Source organism: Choloepus didactylus, chromosome 11, assembly GCF_015220235.1.
Source record: "Choloepus didactylus isolate mChoDid1 chromosome 11, mChoDid1.pri, whole genome shotgun sequence".
Taxonomy (NCBI): domain Eukaryota; kingdom Metazoa; phylum Chordata; class Mammalia; order Pilosa; family Megalonychidae; genus Choloepus; species Choloepus didactylus.
Genome location: NC_051317.1, coordinates 65103475 through 65127591, shown reverse-complemented (window position 1 = coordinate 65127591; position 24117 = coordinate 65103475). Strand labels below are relative to the sequence as shown.

At 36.6% G+C, this 24117-nt stretch overlaps 1 protein-coding gene across 2 annotated transcripts in view; it reads right to left on the bottom strand.

Moving 5' to 3' along the window:
- Positions 1 to 24117, bottom strand: part of WDR70 (WD repeat domain 70) — a 558042-nt gene that overhangs the window by 305728 nt on the left and 228197 nt on the right. For both annotated transcript variants that reach the window (XM_037799489.1, XM_037799490.1), the window contains exon 9: positions 11896 to 11972. In XM_037799489.1, the coding sequence (XP_037655417.1) occupies positions 11896 to 11972 (77 nt within the window). The remainder of the gene's footprint in view (positions 1 to 11895; positions 11973 to 24117) is intronic.

Sequence of the window (24117 nt, the reverse complement as noted above, 5' to 3'; positions counted from 1 at the left end):
GCCCTACAGACAGAGAAACAAAGAAAGGACAGAGAGACTTGGAGAAAGGTTCAGTACTAAAGAGATTCGGTATGGGTGCAATAAAGGATATTAATAGACAGAGGGGAAAAATATGACAAACATAAACCAAAGGATAAGATGGCTGATTCAAGAAATGCCTTCACGGTTATAACGTTGAATGTAAATGGATTAAACTCCCCAATTAAAAGATATAGATTCGCAGAATGGATAAAAAAATGAACCATCAATATGTTGCATACAAGAGACTCATCTTAGACACAGGGACACAAAGAAACTGAAAGTGAAAGGATGGAAAAAAATATTTCATGCAAGCTACAGCCAAAAGAAAGCAGGTGTAGCAATATTAATCTCAGATAAAATAGACTTCAAATGCAGGGATGTTTTGAGAGACAAAGAAGGCCACTACATACTAATAAAAGGGGCAATTCAGCAAGAAGAAATAACAATCATAAATGTCTATGCACCCAACCAAGGTGCCACAAAATACATGAGAGAAACACTGGCAAAACTAAAGGAAGCAATTGATGTTTCCACAATAATTGTGGGAGACTTCAACACATCACTCTCTCCTATAGATAGATCAACCAGACAGAAGACCAATAAGGAAATTGAAAACCTAAACAATCTGATAAATGAATTAGATTTAACAGACATATACAGGACATTACATCCCAAATCACCAGGATACACATACTTTTCTAGTGCTCACGGAACTTTCTCCAGAATAGATCATATGCTGGGACATAAAACAAGCCTCAATAAATTTAAAAAGATTGAAATTATTCAAAGCACATTCTCTGACCACAATGGAATACAATTAGAAGTCAATAACCATCAGAGACTTAGAAAATTCACAAATACCTGGAGGTTAAACAACACACTCCTAAACAATCAGTGGGTTAAAGAAGAAATAGCAAGAGAAATTGCTAAATATATAGAGACGAATGAAAATGAGAACACAACATACCAAAACCTATGGGATGCAGCAAAAGCAGTACTAAGGGGGAAATTTATAGCACTAAACACATATATTAAAAAGGAAGAAAGAGCCAAAATCAAAGAACTAATGGATCAACTGAAGAAGCTAGAAAATGAACAGCAAACCAATCCTAAACCAAGTAGAAGAAAAGAAATAACAAGGATTAAAGCAGAAATAAATGACATAGAGAACAAAAAAACAATAGAGAGGATAAATATCACCAAAAGTTGGTTCTTTGAGAATATCAACAAGATCGACAAGCCCCTGGCTAGACTGACAAAATCAAAAAGAGAGAAGACCCATATAAACAAAAAAATGAATGAAAAAGGTGACATAACTGCAGATCCTGAAGAAATTAAAAAAATTATAAGAGGATATTATGAACAACTGCATGGCAACAAACTGGATAATGTAGAAGAAATGGACAATTTCCTGGAAACATATGAACAACCTAGACTGACCAGAGAAGAAATAGAAGACCTCAACCAACCCATCACAAGCAAAGAGATCCAATCAGTCATCAAAAATCTTCCCACAAATAAATGCCCAGGGCCAGATGGCTTCACAGGGGAATTCTACCAAACTTTCCAGAAAGAACTGACACCAATCTTACTCAAACTCTTTCAAAACATTGAAAAAAATGGAACACTACCTAACTCATTTTATGAAGCTAACATCAATCTAATACCAAAACCAGGCAAAGATGCTACAAAAAAGGAAAACTACCGGCCAATCTCCCTAATGAATATAGATGCAAAAATCCTCAACAAAATACTTGCAAATCGAATCCAAAGACACATTAAAAAAATCATACACCATGACCAAGTGGGGTTCATTCCACGCATGCAAGGATGGTTCAACATAAGAAAAACAATCAATGTATTACAACACATTAAAAACTCGAAAGGGAAAAATCAATTGATCATCTCAATAGATGCTGAAAAAGCATTTGACAAAATCCAACATCCCTTTTTGATAAAAACACTTCAAAAGGTAGGAATTGAAGGAAACTTCCTCAACATGATAAAGAGCATATATGAAAAACCCACAGCCAGCATAGTACTCAATGGTGAGAGACTGAAAGCCTTCCCTCTAAGATCAGGAACAAGACAAGGATGCCCGCTATCACCACTGTTATTCAACATTGTGCTGGAAGTGCTAGCCAGGGCAATCCGGCAAGACAAAGAAATAAAAGGCATCCAAATTGGAAAAGAAGAAGTAAAACTGTCATTGTTCGCAGATGATATGATCTTATATCTAGAAAACCCTGAGAAATCAACGATACACCTACTAGAGCTAATAAACAAATTTAGCAAAGTAGCGGGATACAAGATTAATGCACATAAGTCAGTAATGTTTCTATATGCTAGAAATGAACAAACTGAAGAGACACTCAAGAAAAAGATACCATTTTCAATAGCAACTAAAAAATCAAGTACCTAGGAATAAACTTAACCAAAGATGTAAAAGACCTATACAAAGAAAACTACATAACTCTACTAAAAGAAATAGAAGGGGACCTTAAAAGATGGAAAAATATTCCATGTTCATGGATAGGAAGGCTAAATGTCATTAAGATGTCAATTCTACCCAAACTCATCTACAGATTCAATGCAATCCCAATCAAAATTCCAACAACCTACTTTGCAGACTTGGAAAAGCTAGTTATCAAATTTATTTGGAAAGGGAAGATGCCTCGAATTGCTAAAGACACTCTAAAAAAGAAAAACGAAGTGGGAGGACTTACACTCCCTGACTTTGAAGCTTATTATAAAGCCACAGTTGCCAAAACAGCATGGTACTGGCACAAAGATAGACACATAGATCAATGGAATCGAATTGAGAATTCGGAGACAGACCCTCAGATCTATGGCCGACTGATCTTTGATAAGGCCCCCAAAGTTACTGAACTGAGTCATAATGGCCTTTTCAACAAATGGGGCTGGGAGAGTTGGATATCCATATCCAAAAGAATGAAAGAGGACCCCTACCTCACCCCCTACACAAAAATTAACTCAAAATGGACCAAAGATCTCAATATAAAAGAAAGTACCATAAAACTCCTAGAAGATAATGTAGGAAAACATCTTCAAGACCTTGTATTAGGCGGCCACTTCCTAGACTTTACACCCAAAGCACAAGCAACAAAAGAGAAAATAGATAAATGGGAACTCCTCAAGCTTAGAAGTTTCTGCACCTCAAAGGAATTTCTCAAAAAGGTAAAGAGGCAGCCAACTCAATGGGAAAAAAGTTTTGGAAACCATGTATCTGACAAAAGACTGATATCTTGCATATATAAAGAAATCCTACAACTCAATGACAATAGTACAGACAGCCCAATTATAAAATGGGCAAAAGATATGAAAAGACAGTTCTCTGAAGAGGAAATACAAATGGCCAAGAAACACATGAAAAAATGTTCAGCTTCACTAGCTATTATAGAGATGCAAATTAAGACCACAATGAGATACCATCTAACACCGGTTAGAATGTCTGCCATTAAACAAACAGGAAACTACAGATGCTGGAGGGGATGTGGAGAAATTGGAACTCTTATTCACTGTTGGTGGGACTGTATAATGGTTCAGCCACTCTGGAAGTCAGTCTGGCAGTTCCTTAGAAAACTAGATATAGAGTTACCATTCGATCCAGCGATTGCACTTCTCGGTATATACCCGGAAGATCGGAAAGCAGTGACACGAACAGATATCTGCACGCCAATGTTCATAGCAGCATTATTCACAATTGCCAAGAGATGGAAACAACCCAAATGTCCTTCAACAGATGAGTGGATAAATAAAATGTGGTATATACACACGATGGAATACTACGCGGCAGTAAGAAGGAACGATCTCGTCAAACATATGACAACATGGATGAACCTTGAGGACATAATGCTAAGCGAAATAAGCCAGGCACAAAAAGAGAAATATTATATGCTACCACTAATGTGAACTTTGAAAAATGTAAAACAAATGGCTTATAATGCAGAATGTAGGGGAACTAGCAATAGAGAGCAATTAAGGAAGGGGGAACAATAATCCAAGAAGAACAGATAAGCTATTTAATGTTCTGGGGATGCCCAGGAATGACTATGGTCTGTTAATTTCTGATGGATATAGTAGGAGCAAGTTCACAGAAATGTTGCTATATTAGGTAACTTTCTTGGGGTAAAGTAGGAACATGTTGGAAGTTAAGCAGTTGTCTTGGGTTAGTTGTCTTTTTCTTACTCCCTTGTTATGGTCTCTTTGAAATGTTCTTTTATTGTATGTTTGTTTTCTTTTTAACTTTTTTTTCATACAGTTGATTTAAAAAAGAAGGGAAAGTTAAAAAAAAAAAAAAAAACAAGGAAAAAAAAAAGATGTAGTGCCCCCTTGAGGAGCCTGTGGAGAATGCAGGGGTATTCGCCTACCCCACCTCCATGGTTGCTAACATGACCACAGACATGGGGGACTGGTGGTTTGATGGGTTGGGCCCTCTACCACAGGTTTTACCTTTGGGAAGACGGTTGCTGCAAAGGAGAGGCTAGGCCTCCCTATGGTTGTGCCTAAGAGCCTCCTCCCGAATGCCTCTTTGTTGCTCAGATGTGGCCCTGTCTCTCTAGCTAAGCCAACTTGAAAGGTGAAATCACTGCCCTCCCCCCTACATGGGATCAGACACCCAGGGGAGTGAATCTCCCTGGCAACGTGGAATATGACTCCCGGGGAGGAATGTAGACCTGGCATCGTGGGACGGAGAACATCTTCTTGACCAAAAGGGGGATGTGAAAGGAAATGAAATAAGCTTCAGTGGCAGAGAGAATCCAAAAGGAGCCGAGAGGTCACTCTGGTGGGCACTCTTACGCACACTTCAGACAACCCTTTTTAGGTTCTAAAGAATTGGGGTAGCTGGTGGTGGATACCTGAAACTATCAAACTACAACCCAGAACCCATGAATCTCGAAGACAGTTGTATAAAAATGTAGCTTATGAGGGGTGACAAGGGGATTGGGAAAGCCATAAGGACCACACTCCACTTCGTCTAGTTTATGGATGGATGAGTAGAAAAATAGGGGAAGGAAACAAACAGACAAAGGTACCCAGTGTTCTTTTTTACTTCAATTGCTCTTTTTCACTCTAATTATTATTCTTGTTATTCTTGTGTGTGTGCTAATGAAGGTGTCAGGGATTGATTTGGGTGATGAATGTACAACTATGTAATGGTACTGTGAACAATCGAAAGTACGATTTGTTTTGTATGACTGCGTGGTATATGAATATATCTCAATAAAATGAAGATTAAAAAAAAAAAAAAAAAAAAAAAAGACATGATGCTGGGCAAAATAGGCCAGGCACAGAGGGAGAGATATTGTATGTTGCCACTGGTGTGAATTCTGTGAAAATTGTACAATGTTTTGTGCTGTGGAATGTAGGGGACCTAGAGATACCAATTACTGGAGGGGGAATGATGGTCTAATAAGAACAGATAAACTATGGAGGGTAATCTCAATGTTGTGGGGATGCTCAGGAATGATTATGGTTTGTGAACTTTCTTGGATATAGTAAGATCATGTTGGAAGCATTAGAGTTATTTTAGGTTTTTTTTTTCTCTTATTCCTTTGTTTTCTTAGGGGTTGTTAATTTTCTTGGGGTATGGTAGGAACATGTTGGAAGCAATGTAGTTATTTTAGATTATTTGTTTCTCTTACTCCTCTGTTTGGACATGGTTTATTAATTTTCTTGGGGTATGGTAGGAACATATTGGAAGCAAAGTAGTTATTTTAGGTTATTTGTTTTCCTTAATCCATTGCTTTGTTTGAAATGTCGTGGGGTTTTTTTGGTTGTTGTTTGCCTGTTTGTTTTTAATTTTTTGATAAACAAAGTTAAAAAATTGAAAAAAAATCAGTAGAAAAATGGGAGTAAAAACTAAATGACAAATAGGGTGGGATGGGGGGATGGTTTGGGTATTCTCTTTTCACTTTTATTTTTTATTCTTATTCTGATTCTTTCTGATGTAAGGAAAATGTTCAGAAATAGATTGTGGTGATGAACGCATAACTATATGATCATACTGTGAACAGTTGATTGTATACCATGGATGACTGTATGGTTTATGAATGTATTTCAATAAAACTGAATTAAAAAAAATAAAAATAAAAAAAAAATAAAATGATAATAAAAAAAAAAAAACAAGTTGTATAAGAATGGAAACACTTTTAGAATGCCACTTGTCACAATATATAAAAAAAAATACTTATAATAAAAGGGAAGTAGTAAGTAGCTAAATCTTCAAAGAAATTATCCAAAACTAATAAATCAAGAAATAGCAGAAGATTATTATTTAGAAATATGGAGCTAAATAAGTTGACATCAGTTGCACTATGGCGTGTCTAAGCAGAGAAGTAAAAGATAGGAGAAATAAAGAACACTTGACTATCTCTTAAGATAGCTCTTTTAGGGTGGTGGCACCAGAGCAAAGTTCAATTAATTTATTCTAAAGGGAATGGTAAAGGGGCAGTGACACAGCAATGAACAAATAGCTCTCTCCTAGTATGACTTAATCAGAAGACAGATTTAAAGCATCCAGAAGAATGAATGCACTATATAACCTTCAAACCATTTTCCCAAATAGTACTTCTCAATCAAACCTACTATTAGTAGTAGATATCAGAAAGCAAAAGCTCAAGATTGTGGTCCCCAGAAATTTCCAGGAGTGTAGCTATTCTTGCCAATTAAACATAAGCCCAAATGTTTTAAAGAGAAGTTAAGCTTAAGGTAAACTTAACTTTTTGTAAAAAATGGTGCAAATATGACAGAGATAATGCTACATGTTCACCTAACTCTTTTCCCAGGCACATAGCTAGACTCTATTTCCCAGTTGATGGGGACATACAACAGTTCTAGCCATCAAAATATAGATGGAAATGATATACACTACTTCCAAGTCTGGCACCTAAAACCTCCCCTGCAAATCCTCCACATCCACTTTCTCACCTTGTCTACTAATTGGAGGTAAATGATCCAAAAAAGGACTCCAAGGTCTCAGGAGATTGTCAGAGCTATGAAATGATTCTACAAATATGAGTCTCTGAATTGTGAATTCAGAGCTTCTGGAGTGAATTCCAATCCTGTTCTGGTTTGAATCATGTCTCCCACCAAGACATGTTCAATTCCTAACCCTGAGTCCTGTGCATGTGAAGTCATTTGTAAACAGGCTCTTCAAAGATCATATTAATATGAGACCAAACTGAATCAGGGTAGGCCTTACTCCAATATGACTGGAATCTTTATAAGCAAAGGAAATTTGGACACAGAAGGAGGGGACAGAAGAAGATAGATGGCCAGTTGACAGAGGCAGAAACTACTTATGGATTGCCAGTAATTCACCACTAGAATGCTACAACCTTCAGGAAAAGCAGGATCCTGCTGACACCTTAATTTTGAACTTGTAGCCTCCAATGAATTCCTATTGTTTAACCTAGAAGTGTGTGTGGTACTTTGTTATAACAACCCTGGCAAAGGAAGACATGTCCCTCCAATCTACATTGTATTATGACATGAAAGAGAATTAAACCTTCACAGTGAATAACAGAGTAGCATATGGAAATCCTGTATTTTATGCATGATTGTTCTGTAAATCCACAACTTCTCTAATTAAAAAAAAAAAAACTTCACTGTGCTAAATCACTATAATTGTGGGTCGTTTTTTAAAGCAGTTAGCTTTTCTTGACTAACACAGAGATAACAGCCCCGAGTACAAGAATCTGGGGCAGGCGGAGCAGCCAGCCCACCACTTTGCTCAAAGTCAGGAAATATTCTCCCTTATAAGACTGTTTTGAAAATATCCAGTGAACAATAAATAAATGGACAAGCAAGGTTCCGAATTCTACTCCATGATGGTGATTTTTAGGTTGGAATAACTAGACCCCAAACTTGGCCATTAAAAAAAAATCCCAATTATTAAATAAAAACATATGTATTACTTAGCTTTAGGCAATACTGCTTTCTGTCCTGTATGTAAAATCAACTCCCTGTAAAATGTATGCCAAAGTAACTGTACGAGGTGATTTCCCCCCCTAGGGGGTTAGTATCACTAAAACAGATAGATACGGGGGAATATCTATTGGAAACAGAAGTATCTGCTTTAGAAGAGCTGATCTGGAGCCCTTTCCCAGTCTTTAAAGGCAACTCTGTATCTGGATTAGCAAACCACATGGAAGGCATGGAGAAACAGGCTTGTCTTCTGAGTATCAGTAGAACGAAACACACCTGGGTTCAAATCCTGGCCAACGATATGCTCTGGGAAGTCACTTAACACCTCTGAGCTTTAGCTTGCTAGTCTATAAAATAAGGGTAATAATATCCTATGGGATATTATGAGGATTAAAGAAAATGCATATAAAGTAATTTGTCTGATTTATAGTAAATATTTAATAAATAACTATTTTCAATACTATCTTCCCTATTTACACAGAAGGGGGACATACATGTAGCTCATGTAAAAGAAATACCAAATTTCTAAGAAACTATGGGAATACAGTGAAACCCAGTCCTATTTATGCTGATCAGATCTTGGATTTAATCCACAACAGGTTTACTTGTTTGGTTCTTGCTTACGGTTGTGTGGGTACCCACATCGACTTCCAAGTTGGTAAGAGAGACTGAGGAAATAGTCTCAAGACTCAATCTCCTTTACCCCTGGCTACATCAGGTCACTCCTCCTGCATAGTCAGAAGGGCTCCAAGCCTCAAAGAACAACTAGGGCTCGCTCAGAGGTGTAAAGACCCAGCCCTAAAGGTAAAGCACCTGTTGTGATTCTCACCACAGTCAGACCATGCAGTAGCATCATCACTGGGGTGTACTAATGATTAGCTTTCTTGGAAACTTCAAGGCCAGGGGAATTTTTCTTTTCAAAGGAAAATACTGCAGGGGTTCTTTATGAGGTGAGTTCCTGTTATTATTTCCTTATGAAAAAGGGACTTATAATGTACCACACCAATTCTATGGGTCAATAATATGGGGATAAGGAGTATGGGAGGAATAGGGTTTTCTTTTTTATTTTTATTTCTTTTCTGGAGTAATGAAAATGTTCTAAATTTGGTCATGGGTCTGCACAACTATGTGATGATACTGTGAATCAGTGATTGTATACTTTGGATGGTTTCTATGCTGTGTGAATATATCTCAATAAAATTGCATTTTTAAAAAGGGGCAGGAGGATTTGTAACCTGTGTCTGTATCTGTTAATGAATCACCATCTTTGTGACAACCACTCACAAAGTACCTGAAACAGTGGGTTCACATGCTGCCTCAGTCACTTAAAATCATCTTGTTCTTGAGAGGGTCACAACACTCACAACCAGTTTCTTCATTTGAAATATATAATAATATTGCTAACTACCTCACTGCTGTGAGGAAAACATAAGACAAAACAAAGGGCTTAGCACGTGTAAAGTGCATTGCACAGCACTGGCACACAGTAAATGCTCAAAATATGTTGTCTCACTGGAAGATTTTAACACCCTGTGAAGAGACTATTTCTATTAATAGCCTTTGACTTTTCAGTAATATTATGGTACTGATTATGGACTCTTCAATGGCTTACCTTTCTAATTATATTAAAATCCTATCCCTTTATACCTTGGCCTACACCACCTTACATGATCTGTCCCTGCCTTCCTCTCCAAATTCATTTCCTACCATTCTCATTTTTTTCCACCAACTAGTAAGTTCCAACTATGCTGGTCTTTCTGTCCTGAAATATGACATGCTGCATTCCCATTCCAGGGTCCTTAAATAAGCTGTTCTTTTGGCCTGGAAATCTCTTTCTCCTGTGGCTGCTTCCTCTGCATGATTTAGGTCTCAACTAAAAGGGAAGATTTTTTACAAAGAAATAAACTATTTCTAAGAAAAAAAAAAAATCACTTCCTCAAAGGTTTTCCATGATTACTCTATGTGCAGTACATGCTTCTCTCCTATTCTCTTGTCAGCTTTATTTTATATTTATTTAACATATATTACTACAGAAAACTGTTTATTTACTGGTATGTCTGTGCCTTCTCTGTCTCCCAGCACCAACCTCCACTGGAATATAAGCCCCATGAGGGCGGAGATGTAAATTGCACAGTGAGCATGCTATATTTTTTGAGTGAATGGGCTGTTCTCCCACAGCTTAGCTCATAACTAATTACTATCCAGTGTCAGAAGCCAAGAAAAGGTCAAATGTTTCCTGGGGATCACTAGTCTGGCAATGTGGGAAAGCTGCTATAGAGCCCATAAAAGTTAGTGAGTTAGCAAGTATGAGAACCCACCATTCAGACTCATTCTTAAATATTTCTGAGAACCAAATGTTTTCTCCAACTGCTTTATTCAGTTAAGTTTTTAACCAGAGTAGCTTAGATTTCCCTGTGCTTTAATAGTGTTATTTCTTTTCTTACAATATTGATATCAATTATTCATTTTCTTATCTTACTGCATTCTATAAAGTCTCTAAACTTACGCTGCATAATACTTGTAGACATCCCTGTTTTGTTTCCAGATAAATGCAGGTAGCTTCATGTACTCCAATACTTAACATGTTTACTTTCAATTTTGGCAGATACCTTTTATCAGATGTAAGTAATTTCTTCCTATTCATAATAGAACATTTATTGGGAAAGACTACTAAATTTTATCAAATGTTACTTTTATTGCATGTTAAAGTCATATGATTTTTCATCATTCATTGTTAAATAACTAATTATATTGATAAATTATCTAATGGTAATATTTCCTAGTGGTAAAATATCCTTGAACTCCTAGAATACTCCTTACTTGGTAGTGGTACACTATTAATGTAATTAGCTCTTAAATTTGATTTCCTAATGCTGAATAAATGTAACTTTAAACTGACATAGTTTAAGTATTTGTAAAGATAATTATGCTGCTAATAAGACTAAGATAAAATAAAAAAAGAATCAACACTGAATAATTCTATTTACCAGAAATTTTAATCAAATGTACTCTTATTTTCAGTCACATTCTTATTTGTATAGATTACCAAATTTCCATTCCTTTTAAATCAAGTTAATTTTTTAACTCCACTATGGAAGTGAAATTATGTATTTTGTCTCTTACACTAAAAATTAATTTCAGAAAACATAAAATATCCAAGAATATGAACAGTAATTCTGAATGCTAATGAGGCATTTATAAATATCAGAGAGCTAAAAGATGAAAAACAAAATAGCCTGAGAACAAAAACATTCTTTTATATAAAATATAATACTACTTAACATAAATAACAGCATCCACATTTTTCAATTTATCAAGATTTTTCATGTTAATTTTCTCTGTAATATTATAGATAGTGCATTCTTGTGAACTACTCTTAATATCTAAAATGAATCATACAATATAACAATGCAAGAAAAAGCTGTTCAGTTATTATCTGTAATATTCTTGAGTCCTAGACCAACATATAAAATGCTAAACTGTCTTCTTAATAGCAACTTAATAGCAATTTAAATCTATTTGGAAGCTTATTACTTTCGAAAAATAATCACTTAACCAATAAGCTTACATTAGCTATTTGAGTCACATGAAAATCAGTTTTACTTCACACATACCATAAAAAAAATATCAAATTATTAGTCACCACTTCAAAGCCATTTGAATCTACTTAGTAGCATCAATCCGATCCACATGTTTCCTGATAAACTCTACTGGAATATATGCCAGGTCTCATTTTTGTAGTTCCCATATTTATTCAATCAACCTTACATTATCAGCCAAAATCAGAGTTAAGAACAAGAATATATAAAAATGAGGATTCCTAATACTCTATTTCCTACTTTGCTGCCAGGCATGTTAAAATACAAATGTTAAAGAAAATATTTGAAGATAGAATGTATTAGATGGATGATCAACAATACTCACGCATCATTTGAGCAAGTCACAAATTCTCCCTTTATTTTGGGATGCCATGAACCAGTATGAAGCATTGCTGTGTGACCCTTAAAAAAAGAAGACAAAGAAAAAAAGATTTTAAAAAATAGATAAAAAATAAACTAAGCAGAAACTGACATTTTTAAGAATAAAACTTGTTAGTCACCCAAAATGCATACTTATTTTAATTACAAATTCACCTTATTTTATCCTCATTTTATCTCGTAACACGCTCCTCCACTCTAATTTCCATTATTAGATCCTGAGATCCTTAGAAAAAAGGGCTGCTTTCCATTTTTTACTCCCTAAGCCCCATATTTCTCCTTCATGCCAACTTTGTTCCTATCTTGGATTCTTTGTACCTGCTATTCCCTGTGCCAGGATTCTGCACCCAGATCTTTATCTGCCTGGCTCCTTCTTACCATTCAAGGATAAGTTCAAATAAAAAGAGGACTTCCCTGACATTTGGCGGTTCCACAGGAAGCTAACTATAGAATTACTGTAGGATCCAGCAATCCCATTACTAGGTATATATCCAGAGGAAATGAAAGCTGGGACACAAATGGACATTTGCATACCAATGTTTATAGCGGCATTATTCACAATTGCCGAGAGAAGGAAATAGCACAAATGTCCCTCAACAGATGAATGAATATACATACAATGGAATATTACACAGCTGTAAGACAGAATAAAGTCATGAAGTATGGATGAACCCTAAGGACATTACGTTGAGCAAAATAAGCCAGAAACAAAAGGACAAAACTGTATGGTCCCACTAATATGAGCTAACGATAATGAACAAACTCTGAGAGTTAACGTTGAGAACACAGGTTATTAGGAATTAGAAAGAGGGTAGAGTTTATACAATTGATGCTGAAGGAGTACAGAATGTTCAACAGGATTGGTTTTAAAGATCCAGAAATGGACAGCACAATACTATGTGACGGTTGTACAATATTGTAAGATTAATGAACAAAGCAGATGTCACTATGGTTGAAAGAGAGAAGCTAGGGACATGTATGACAACAGAAGGAAAGATAGATGATAAAAACTAGGACTATATAAAATAGTGAAATATAGAGTGGACAAGGATGGTGATTAAATATACAAATGCAAGAAAGTTTTTACTTGAGGGGGAAAAATTGAATGTCACCATTGCAAGGTGTTAAAAATGGGATGGTATATGGAAAAAATACATTTAATGCAAACTAAGGTCTATGGTTAACAGTAACATTGTAGTGTTCTTTCAGTAATTGTGACAAAGGCAATATACCAAAGCTAAACGTCAATAAGAAGAAGATTTAAGGGGGGGGGGGTATGGGATTCTTGTTGTTGTTTTTGTTTCTTTTTTCTCTTTAGTCATTGTCTTCTTTCTTTGCAGAAGAAATGGAAATTTTCTCACATAGATTGTAGTGGTGAATGCATAACTATGTGATTATACCAGGAACCACTGCTTGTATACTTAGAATGGATTGTACAGTGTGTGAATAAACCTGTTTAAAAAAAAAACAGACAGATACAAGTGCTGGAGAAGAGGTGAAGAGAGAAATGCACCTATTCACTGTTGGTGAGGAAGTGAAATAGTGCAGCTCCTCTGGAGGGCAGTGTGGTGGTCCACAGGAGACTACATATAGGGTTGCTACATGATCCTACAACCCCGTATTAGACAAAGACTTGGAAGAAGTGAAAGCAGGGACATGAATAGGCATTTGCATGCTAGTGTTTATGGCTGCATTATTCATGATTTGCAATGGATGGAGGTGGCCTAAGGGTACACTGACTGATGAACGAAAGGGTGAATCATGGTGTACACATAGAATGGAATATTGAGCGGCAGCTGGAAGGAATGAAGATGTGTGGCATGCAACTAAGATGAACGAAACTTGATGACATTATGTTGAGTGAAACAAGCCAGAAACAAAAGGACAAATAATGTATGGTCTCACTAATATAAACTTATTATAATTGAAAAACTCTGAGAATTGAATTCTAGTGCACAGGTTCTCGAGGGATAGAAAGAGGGCAGAGAATGGGCAACTGATGATTAAGAAGTACATAATGTTCAAACAAGGCTCATTGTAAAGGTTCCTAGATTGTAAGCTCTTATAGCAGTTACATCTATTCATGAGTTTTAACTGTTATTTCTAAATTCTGAGATGCTGTGCTCTTTGTGTATAACCTGGCAGTTCCCTGGAACATTGGGTACCTGTGTGAAATCTGAGACTCAGAGTTAGAATTCTGCAGCTCTGAAGTCAGCATTACTCCATACAGCAACCATTAAAGAAGATGAATAAGAGATGAGACTCCAATTTGAAATATCAATGAAACAGACCTGGATAGGACTAAGGCAAATTAGACTACAGGGTGAAGAATGATATAGTCTGTATTTTAAAACTTCAACTTCTGTGTGAGACCAAAGGAAGAGATGTATATTTGGTCCAAAATTTAAATTTTCTGTAGCACACTATCTAATTTAACCTGTCTGGTCAGTTTATTTAAACAACCAAAGTACATGGAACCTAGAATAGGGAATGAGATCATACTATTCTGTACAGGTTGATGTAATACTCAGATACATTGCATAGTACTTTGGGCAGAAAATAAAAAAGAATTTGCAAAGTCTACTTGAGAGACTGGAAAAAAATGTGGAACTATTAAACTTCCCTACCTGGAGATTCCTGATAGTCTCTCAGGCAGTAGGGACTCACAATTGATGAAGCCAAACCCTCAATCTTGAGGCTTGCCTTTATGAAACTTATTTCTGCAACAGTGATGCTAGGTCTGCATGTAATTATGCCTAAGAGTCACCCCCCACAGAGCCACTTTTGTTGCTCAGATGAGGTCTCTCTCTTTAAGCCAAACCTGCAAATAACCCACCCCCCCACCATGTGGGTCATGACTCCGAGTGGTTTAAGTCTCCCCAGCAACATGAGACATGACTCCCAAGGCAAGCCTGGCCCTGGCATCATGGGACGGAAAATGCCCTCTGAACCAAAAGAGGGAAAAGAAATGGAACAAAATAACATTTCAGTGGCTAAAAGATTTCAAATAGAGTGAGAGGTCATTCTGAAAGTTACTCTTATGCAAGCTTTAGCCAGACATTGCAAACTACAACAGTATGCAATGCCGCAACCAACACTATTCCTGAAAACCTTAAGGAGTGCACTGGGCTCTATCTAAGTCTCTACAAAAGTGTTTCTTAGTAAGATTATTTCTTCAGAAATTTAAGGCCTCCAGATTGATCCCATGCCAGATAAGCCCTGAAACCCAGAGGTTTTAGTTTCTCCAAGAACATCAACCAGTTCCATGCCTCTACCCCATAAGGTCAACACCCCTTTCCAACACAAAGAAGTTAAAATAGTCATTGCCCAGATATCTGAGAGAAATATCAAATGAGAAGGAGGAGGTGTAACTGAGAAATTTGGATTTAACAAATGACTACAAATACTGACACATTATATAGATATTTCTTTTTCATGTCTAGCATTTTAGAACAGCCAGAAGGAAATACCTGAAGTTGTTGAATTGTAATCCAGTAGCCTTGATCTTTGATAATGATTGTGTAACTATATAGCAAAAAAAAAAAAAAAAAAGTCTATGTCCATGTTTATATGGATCTACTTCTGGATGTTTTGTTTGATTCCACCAATCCTCTCACAATGCTACACTGTCTTAGCTAACCCACCTCTATTGTAAATCTTAAAACTGGGTAGAGTGCAATACCAGTGATCAATTCAAGGGAGCGGTAAGGGGTATGGAATGTTTAGGGTCCTCTTCATTATTTTTATTTCTTTTTCCTGGAGTAATGCAAATGTTCCAAAAATGATCATGGTGATGTATACACAAATATGTGATGATACTGTGAACCACTGATTGTATACTTTGGATGGACTGCATGATGTGTGAATATATCTCAATAAAATTATATTTAAAAAAAAGAGAGGCCTTCCCTGGTACCCAATCTTCAGTAGCTCCTCCATTCGCTATCTCATTACTCTTTTTCACTGCCTCCACAGATTTGCTACTCTTTCAATGATCTTGTTCATTTATGTATTATAATTTTTTAAATTCTTCCCTGCATTCTAAAATGTAAGCTCCACAAGAGCGAGGACAGTTGCATGAGTTCTTCACTGCTCTATTCTCAATATATTTAGAATTGTGACTGGGATATATTAGACATTCAGTAAATGCTGGATGAATTAATGCATCTTTATATACCTAGAGAAGAACTCAGGACACAAACCCATACTTAAAGGTGCTTATGAAATATCTGTCAAATGTAATTAACACATAGATGGGCAGATTATCTTTTGAAAATGAAAAGTAGTATTAAAAATATATTATTTTTCAGTTAAACCAAATTTTTCTCATCAAAATCTTAACTTCAATGATAATGACATCATCTACAAAACATAATACCTAGCTGCAAGAAAAGGCCAGTGACACTGAAAGAAAAAGCAGAAAAATTGAATTTTTTAAACTTCTAACAAAGAATTTTTGAGTCCTCTCTTACGTATTTTCTTAAATATCCTATCTTAAAAACAAATCAATAGACTATGAGCTTTCTAAAATACAAACAGGATCACATTATTCCTCTGCTAAGACATTTTGAATAAATCAGTGCTCCCTATAAGATAAAAATCCCAGCTCTATTTTAGTTAGTCTTTAGAGTTCTTCATAATCTGGTGCTTGCCTACTGGCTTCATCTCCCATTATGAAAGCCACATGTGCATGCCCTACACACTCTAGGCATGTGAACTACCATAGATTCCGGACATCTGCAAGGAAGCTTCCAAACCCCCAAATTCACAAATATTACTATGCACTGCATAGAAAAGTAGAGGAATAAGACAAATATAGACTCATTTTCAATAATTAGCCACAGAGACTTGAGCCTTGAGTGTATCACAAATGACTGCTCATGAATCGTCAGAGCCATATATAATCAACGTCTGCCATTTTATGTACTATGTGCTCTCAGAGTTCTCTATCTTTGTAGGTTCAGTTTTCTCTGCCTTGTTCACATGGAAAAGACAAACTCCACCTTCATGACTTATTTCAAACATCACTTCTTCCCTGAAGGTTCCTCAGAAGCAACTCCAATAGCAATGATGTCTTACTATGTGTTTCCATTCAATATCATGAATACTGTACTGAAGTACTTCCTACATTGTTATATAATTTTTGAACATTTGTACATTATAAGCTGTCTAAAAGGGGACTTAAATGTTTAACTTACTTTTGTATCCCACTTCAAATAACATAGAGCTTATATATAATAGGTGCTTAAGAAGTGTGGAGGGAAAAATGGCATTCTCTCTTTAGGAAAGAAATAAAAAGCAAAACCATAGTAAGAAAGACAGATACAGCTTCCTCAAGGATCACGAGTCTTTTCTTCAATGGAAAACAATTTAGAAGAATGGAAAGCATTTACAAACGAGCAAGGCACAAACAAAGAGCTGAGGGAAACAAAGCCCTATTTCCTAAAAATGTGTCAAAAATCTTGATTCCATAATACATATGTAAGAATAAATATATGAGAAAAGGGAAAAAACTACTCCAGAAAATACCCTACTAAATATAGCACAAGATATAAAAACACTGTAATTAAAACTATATGGGGGAACCCTCAGGAGATAGAATGTGGACTTCCGGGAAGATGGCAGAATAGGTGAGGCAGAGCAAACTTCCCCTCCATGAAAAAAATACAGAGAAAAGGCAGAAAACACCCAGGACAGCAGTTTCAGGGTACAGGCAGCCAAAAGAGGGACCGCTACAATACACAGTGGGGACTTGGATGAAAAAGCGGAGAAATTACGTCTGAAAGAACGTGGTGAGTTTATTCAACCAGAACAACCGCTGGCCACACCACAAGGCAGGGAGCAGCTTTCCACTCCAGCACACCCATCTCAGAGGAAGGTTAGGGGCACATAGGACACCAGAAGGAAAGGTAGAAGATAAAGACTAGGACTGTATAACTTAGTGAAATCTAGAGTGGTCAATGACTGTGATTAAACGTACACATATGATTTTACATGAGGGAGAACAAATGAGTGTCAGCTTTCTAAGGTTTTAAAAATGGGGTGGTATTGGGAAAAATACATAATCAATGCAAACTAGAGTCTATAGTTAACAGTAACAGCGTGATATGCTTCATTAATTGTGACAAAGGCAGTATACCAAAGCTAAATGTCTATAAGCTGGGAATGTAAGGCAGAGTTATGGGATTCTTGGCATTGGTGGTGGTGTCTGACTTTTTAAATTGTATTTTATTTTATTTTTTCTTTAGTTGCTTTTATAGTTGTCTTTTTTTCTCTTTCTTTTTTTGTTTTACTTTTTTTGTCTCTTCCTCTTTCTTTGTGGAAGAAATGGAAATATCCCTATATAGATAGTGGTGGTGAATGCATAGCTATGTGACTATACAGGGAACTACTGATTGTTTTCTTAAGATGGAATGTATGGTGTGTGAATAAAACCACCTAAAAAATAAACAGAGGGAGACAAGTGCTGGAGAAAATGTGGAGAAAGGTTGTACCAATTCACTGATGCTGGAGGGCAGTGCAGTGATTCCACAGGAAGCTAAGCATGGGGTTGCCACATGGTCCTGCAACCCTGTTACTGGGTATATACTTGGAAGAACTGAAAAGAGGGACACAAATGGACAGGTGCACAGTGGGGTTAATGGTGGCAGTATTCATGATTTGCAGTAGACAGAGGTGGCCTAAGAGTACATCAACCAATGAATGGAATGGAGAACTGTGGTATATACATACAATGGAATATTGAGCTGCGACAAGAATGAGTGAAGTTGTGAGGTGAATGGACATTGACGACAGTATGTTGAGTGAAATAAACCAGAAATGGAAAGAAAACATTATAACCTTACTAATATGGACTAACTATAATGTGCAAACTCTGAGAATTGAGTCTGAGAGCATAGGTTATCAGGGGAAGGCTTACTGTAAAGGTTCTGTGCCAGTTTGAATGTATTGTGTCCCCCAAAGCCATTATCTTTGATGTAATCTTGTATGGGCAGACATTATCAGTTTTGATTAGATTTCTTTGAGTGTTTCTTTGGAATGTGCCCCACCCAGCTGTGGGTGATGACTCTGATGGGATATTTCCATGGAGTCATGGCCCCACCCTTTCAGGGTGGGCCTTGATCAGTGGAACTATATAAATGACCTGACATAACAGAAGGAACTCAGTGCAGCTGTGAGTGATGTTTTGACAAGGAGCTACAGCCAAGGGGGACACTTTGAAGAAAGCACAGGAGCTGCAGATGAGAGACAGTTTGAAGACAGCCGTTGAAAGCAGACTCTTGCTCCAGAGAAGCCGAGAGAGGACAAATATCCCAAGTTCAACTAAGAGTGACATTTTTGAAGAACTGCAGCCTAAAGAGGAACTTCCTGGGAGGAAGCCATTTTGAAACCAGAACTTTGGAGCAGACGCCAGCCACATGTCTTCCCAGCTAACAGAGGTTTTCCGGACGCCATTGGCCATCCTCCAGTGAAGGTACCCGATTACTGATGTGTTACCTTGGACACTTTATGGCCTTAAGACTGTAACTGTGTAGCCAAATAAACCCCCATTTATAAAAGCCAATCCATCTCTGGTGTTTTGCATTCCGGCAGCATTAGCAAACTAGAACAGGTTCCTAGATTGTAAGCTCTTATAACAGTTCATCTATTCCTGAGTTCTAACGGTTATTTCTAAATTCTGAATCACTGAGCTCTTTGTGTATAACCGGGTCAGTCCCTAGAACTTTAGGATCTGTGTGACATCTAAGACTCAGAGCCAGAGTCTGGCAGCTATGAATGTCAGCATTACCCCATATAGAAAACGTTAAGGAGTCTGAAAAAAAAGATCAGACTTCAATTAACGATATGAATGAAATGGACTTGGTTAGGATTAAAGTAAGTCAGACTAAAGGGTAAGGAACAATAGTGACCGCGTTTTTAAAAGTTCAACTTCTTTGTGAGACCAAAGGAACAGATGTTCATTAGGTGGAAAATCTGTACTTTTTTCTAACACATTATATAATTTAACTTGTATGGTCAGTTTATTCAAACACTATAATGACATGGAATGTTGAATAGGGAGTGAAATATGGTTGTTTTATACAGGTTAGTGTGAAGCCCCAATACATCACAGAGTAATTTGGGCAGAGAATGAAAATGTATTTGCAAAGCTCCCTTGAGGGACTGGGGGAAAATGTGGAAATATTAAATTTCCCTACCTGGGGAATTAATGATATTCTCATTAGCACTGGGGGCTACGAATTTAGAAGGCCAAGCCCTCAATCTTAGGGCTTACCCCTGTGCTGCAAAGGAGAGGCTAAACCTACTAAAAACTGTGCCTAAGAGTCACCCCCAGAGAACCTCTTTTGTTGCTCAGATGTGGCCTCTCTCTCTAAGCTAACTCTGCAGGTAAACTCATTGCCCTCCGCCCTATGAAGGACTTGACTCCCAGGGATGTAAATCTCCCTGGCAACATGGGACAAGACTCATGAAGATAAGCTTGGCCCTCTCATCATGGGATTGAGAAAGCCTTCTTGGACCAAAAGGGAGAAGAGAAATGAAACAAAATAAAGTCTCAGTAGCTGAGAGATCTCAAATAGAGTCGAGAGGTCATTCTGCAGATTATTCTTATGCATTATATACGTACCCCTTTTTAGTTTCAACTGTATTGAAATAGCTAGAAGGAAATACCAGAAACTATTGAACTGCAACCCAGTAGCCTTTATTAATGAAGACAACTATATAACTATATAGCTTACACTGTATGACCATGTGATTGTGAAAACTTTGTGGCTCCCACTCCCTTTATACAGTGTATGGACAGATGAATAGAAAAACGAGGACAGAAAATAAGTGAACAATAGGGAGGGATGGGGGATATGAGATGTTTTGGGTGTTCTTTTTTACTTTAACTTTTATTCATATTATTTTTTGCATGTGGTAATGAAAATGTTCAAAAATTGATTGTGGTGATGAATGTACAACTATATAATCGTACTGTGAACAACTGATTCTACACTGTGGTTGACTTAATGTATGTGAATATATCACAGTAAAATTGAGTTAAAAAAAAAAGATAAAGAGGAGTCATAACCAATTAATGGGAACAAAAATACATGACAACTAAATGCAATGTATAGTCTTCATAGAAGCCTGGACCTGAGGGGAAAAGAGTTAAAAAGAAGATTATTGAGACAACTGATGATACCTGAATTTGGACTATGGCTTAGGTAACAGCATTTTATTAATTTTAAATTTAACGATTTTCATAACTATATAGCGGGTGTGCAAGACAAAGCAATGTTATTGGGGGAAAATACACTGAAGGACTTAGAGCAAATGAGCATGAGGTTTGCAACTTACTTTTAAATAGGGAAAATTTAAACATATATATGTACTTTATATGTTGTGTTTATATATGTATATACAAACATGCACACATATATGGATACATATACAGTAGATCCTCATTATTCACAGATTCCATTATTTGCAAATTCATCTTCTCAATGCAATCTATTTGTAACCCCCAAATCAAAACTCACTGCACTTTTACAGTCACTCCTGGACATAAAAAGAGCGTCCTTTTTGTGGTATATTTAGTTACATGTTTTTCATATTTTTGTACTTTCTTTTGGTGATTTTACTGTTAAAATGGCCCCTAGTGTAATGCTGGAGTGCTGTTTAGTGTTCTAAAACACTGTATGTGATGTGCCCTGGAAAGAAAATACGTGTGTTAGATAAACTATTCAGGCATGAGTTTATATTGCTGTTGGCCATGAATTCAATATTACTGGATCAATAATTTATATTAAATAAGGTATCCTTTAAGAAAAACACACATAAAACCAGGTTATGTATTGATCAATTGAAAAAATTTGACCAGAGGCTATAAACTCTGTATTTCCCCTGAGAAAATGGTTCAGTTATTTGCTAATTCACTGCTCATGGGAACTTTACAGAAAATAACTCCATGAATAATGAGAAATGACTGTACATACATTTCATACACTCTTACAGACAGAGAGAGAGAGAGGAGGGAGAGAGAGAGACAGAGAGAAGAAGGAGGAGGGAGAGAGGGAGAGTTAGTTGAGGAAGAAAGGGAAGAAAAGTAGCAGAAGGAGTGAAGGGAAGATAAAGCAATGGGATAGACTGCCAGAAATTGGTTTATCTGAAAAAAAGGGTATGATGAAACTCTTTCTACTATTCTTATAACTTTTCTTTGAGTTTGAAATCATATCAAAATAAATACTTAAAAAAAAATTCTGCCTGCTCTGTGAAAAGACATAAGAGAAAGACAAAAGACAAAAGAAGAAGCAACCGGGACAAGGGAAAGATACTGATGTGAGTGGATCATGGGAAAGATGACACTGGGTTTGACTACGGAGCACCAGTGAAGTGTTGAGACATGAATATAATTGGGATATATTTTAAAGACAGAGACAACAGGATTCACTAAGGAATTGTAGCTGGGCGATAATGACTTATGAATGCATGGCTATTGAATTGAGCAACTACATGAATGGAGTGACTATAGCAAATATATGTCATTCATTCTGGCCACAGACAACTTCACCCATTTTGTGTTTTAGGGAGTTCTCCAACAAATGAGTCTTCATAGAATGAAGAAACCACCTATTACTACATTTTGAAAGATTACAGTAATCAAATAATCAAGACAGGGTAGTACTGGAATAGGGATAGACATAGGGATCAATGAAAGAGAAATGATAGTTCAGAAATAAACCACACATTTAGGTGAAGTCATTTTTTACAATGGGGTTAAGACAATTCAATGGGGAAAGAATAGTCTTTTTACCAAAGGATGCTGGCACAACTGGATATCTTCATGCAAAAGAACGAAACTGGAAATCTCATATCATACTGAACTCAAAATGGATTATAGACCTAAATGTAAAAGCTAAAACTGTTAAACTCTTAGAATAAAACACTTCCATATTCCTGGATCTAGAAAATGTTTCTTTAAGATGATACAAAAAGCAAAGGCAACAAAAGAAAAAAAAAAAAATAGATAAATTGGACATCATCAAAATTTAAATCTTTGTGCTTCAAAAGACACCTTTAAGAAACAGAAATGACAACCCAAAGATTGAGGGAAAATTTTGCAAATCCTATGTCTGATAAGGGTGCTGTATCCAGAATATATAAAGAAGTCTGAATATCAAGAAGACAACACAATTAAAAAGTGAGCAAATTATAAGAGGGGAGATGTCATCAATATGGCAACATAAGACATACACTAGAAAACTCTCTACTCAGAATCAATTAATAAAACAACAAATCTCACTTGCTTGGAACCCTGGAGGACAACAGAGATTGGAAAAGGTTTCCATAAACATTGAATCAAAGAAAAAGAAATAAAGAAACATCTGGTATGAGATTTATGGCACATACCCATCAGTCCGGATCCGTCTGCCTCACCTGGTCCCAAGCAGCTTAAGACTCACACAGAGGCAGCATGGCCAGTCTCCCTCCTGCCACGGATGAAGACCATATATACCCACTCACATCAGGGAGACAGAACCCCATGTAGATACAGGCACAGGAATCCAAATCCACATAAACCCAGGGCTGAACACAGTGGCTGAAGAGTGCCGCATGCAAAAGTACGCCCAGGAATTGAATGACAGCATGAAGCACATAAACATAAGTGTCATGGGTGTCCCAAGAGAAGAGAAGGGAAGAGGAGCACAAAGAATATTTGAGAAAATAATAGCCTAAAATTTCCCAACTCTTTTGAAAAACATCAATTTAAGGTCCAAGAAGTACAAGGTACCCCAAACAGAAAATACCCGAATAGACCTACTCCAAAACACTTACTAATCAGACTGACAAATGCCAAAGATAGAGATAATTCTGAAAGCAGCAAGAGAAAGTGATCCATCACATAAAAGGGAAGCTTAATAAGACTAAATATGGATTTCTCATCAGAAACCATGGAGGGGAGAAGGCAGTGGAATGATATATTTAAGACACTGAAAGAGAAAAACTGCCAGCCAAGAAGTCTATACCTAGCAAAACTGTCCTTCAAATACGAGGGAGAGTTTAAAAGTCAAAAGTAATTTTTTTAGTTTCTAGGGTACTAGAATAGCTAGAGGGAAATAACTGAAATGGTAGAACTGTAACTCATAACATTCTTTGACATTTGCTCTCTAACTACTTGACAAAT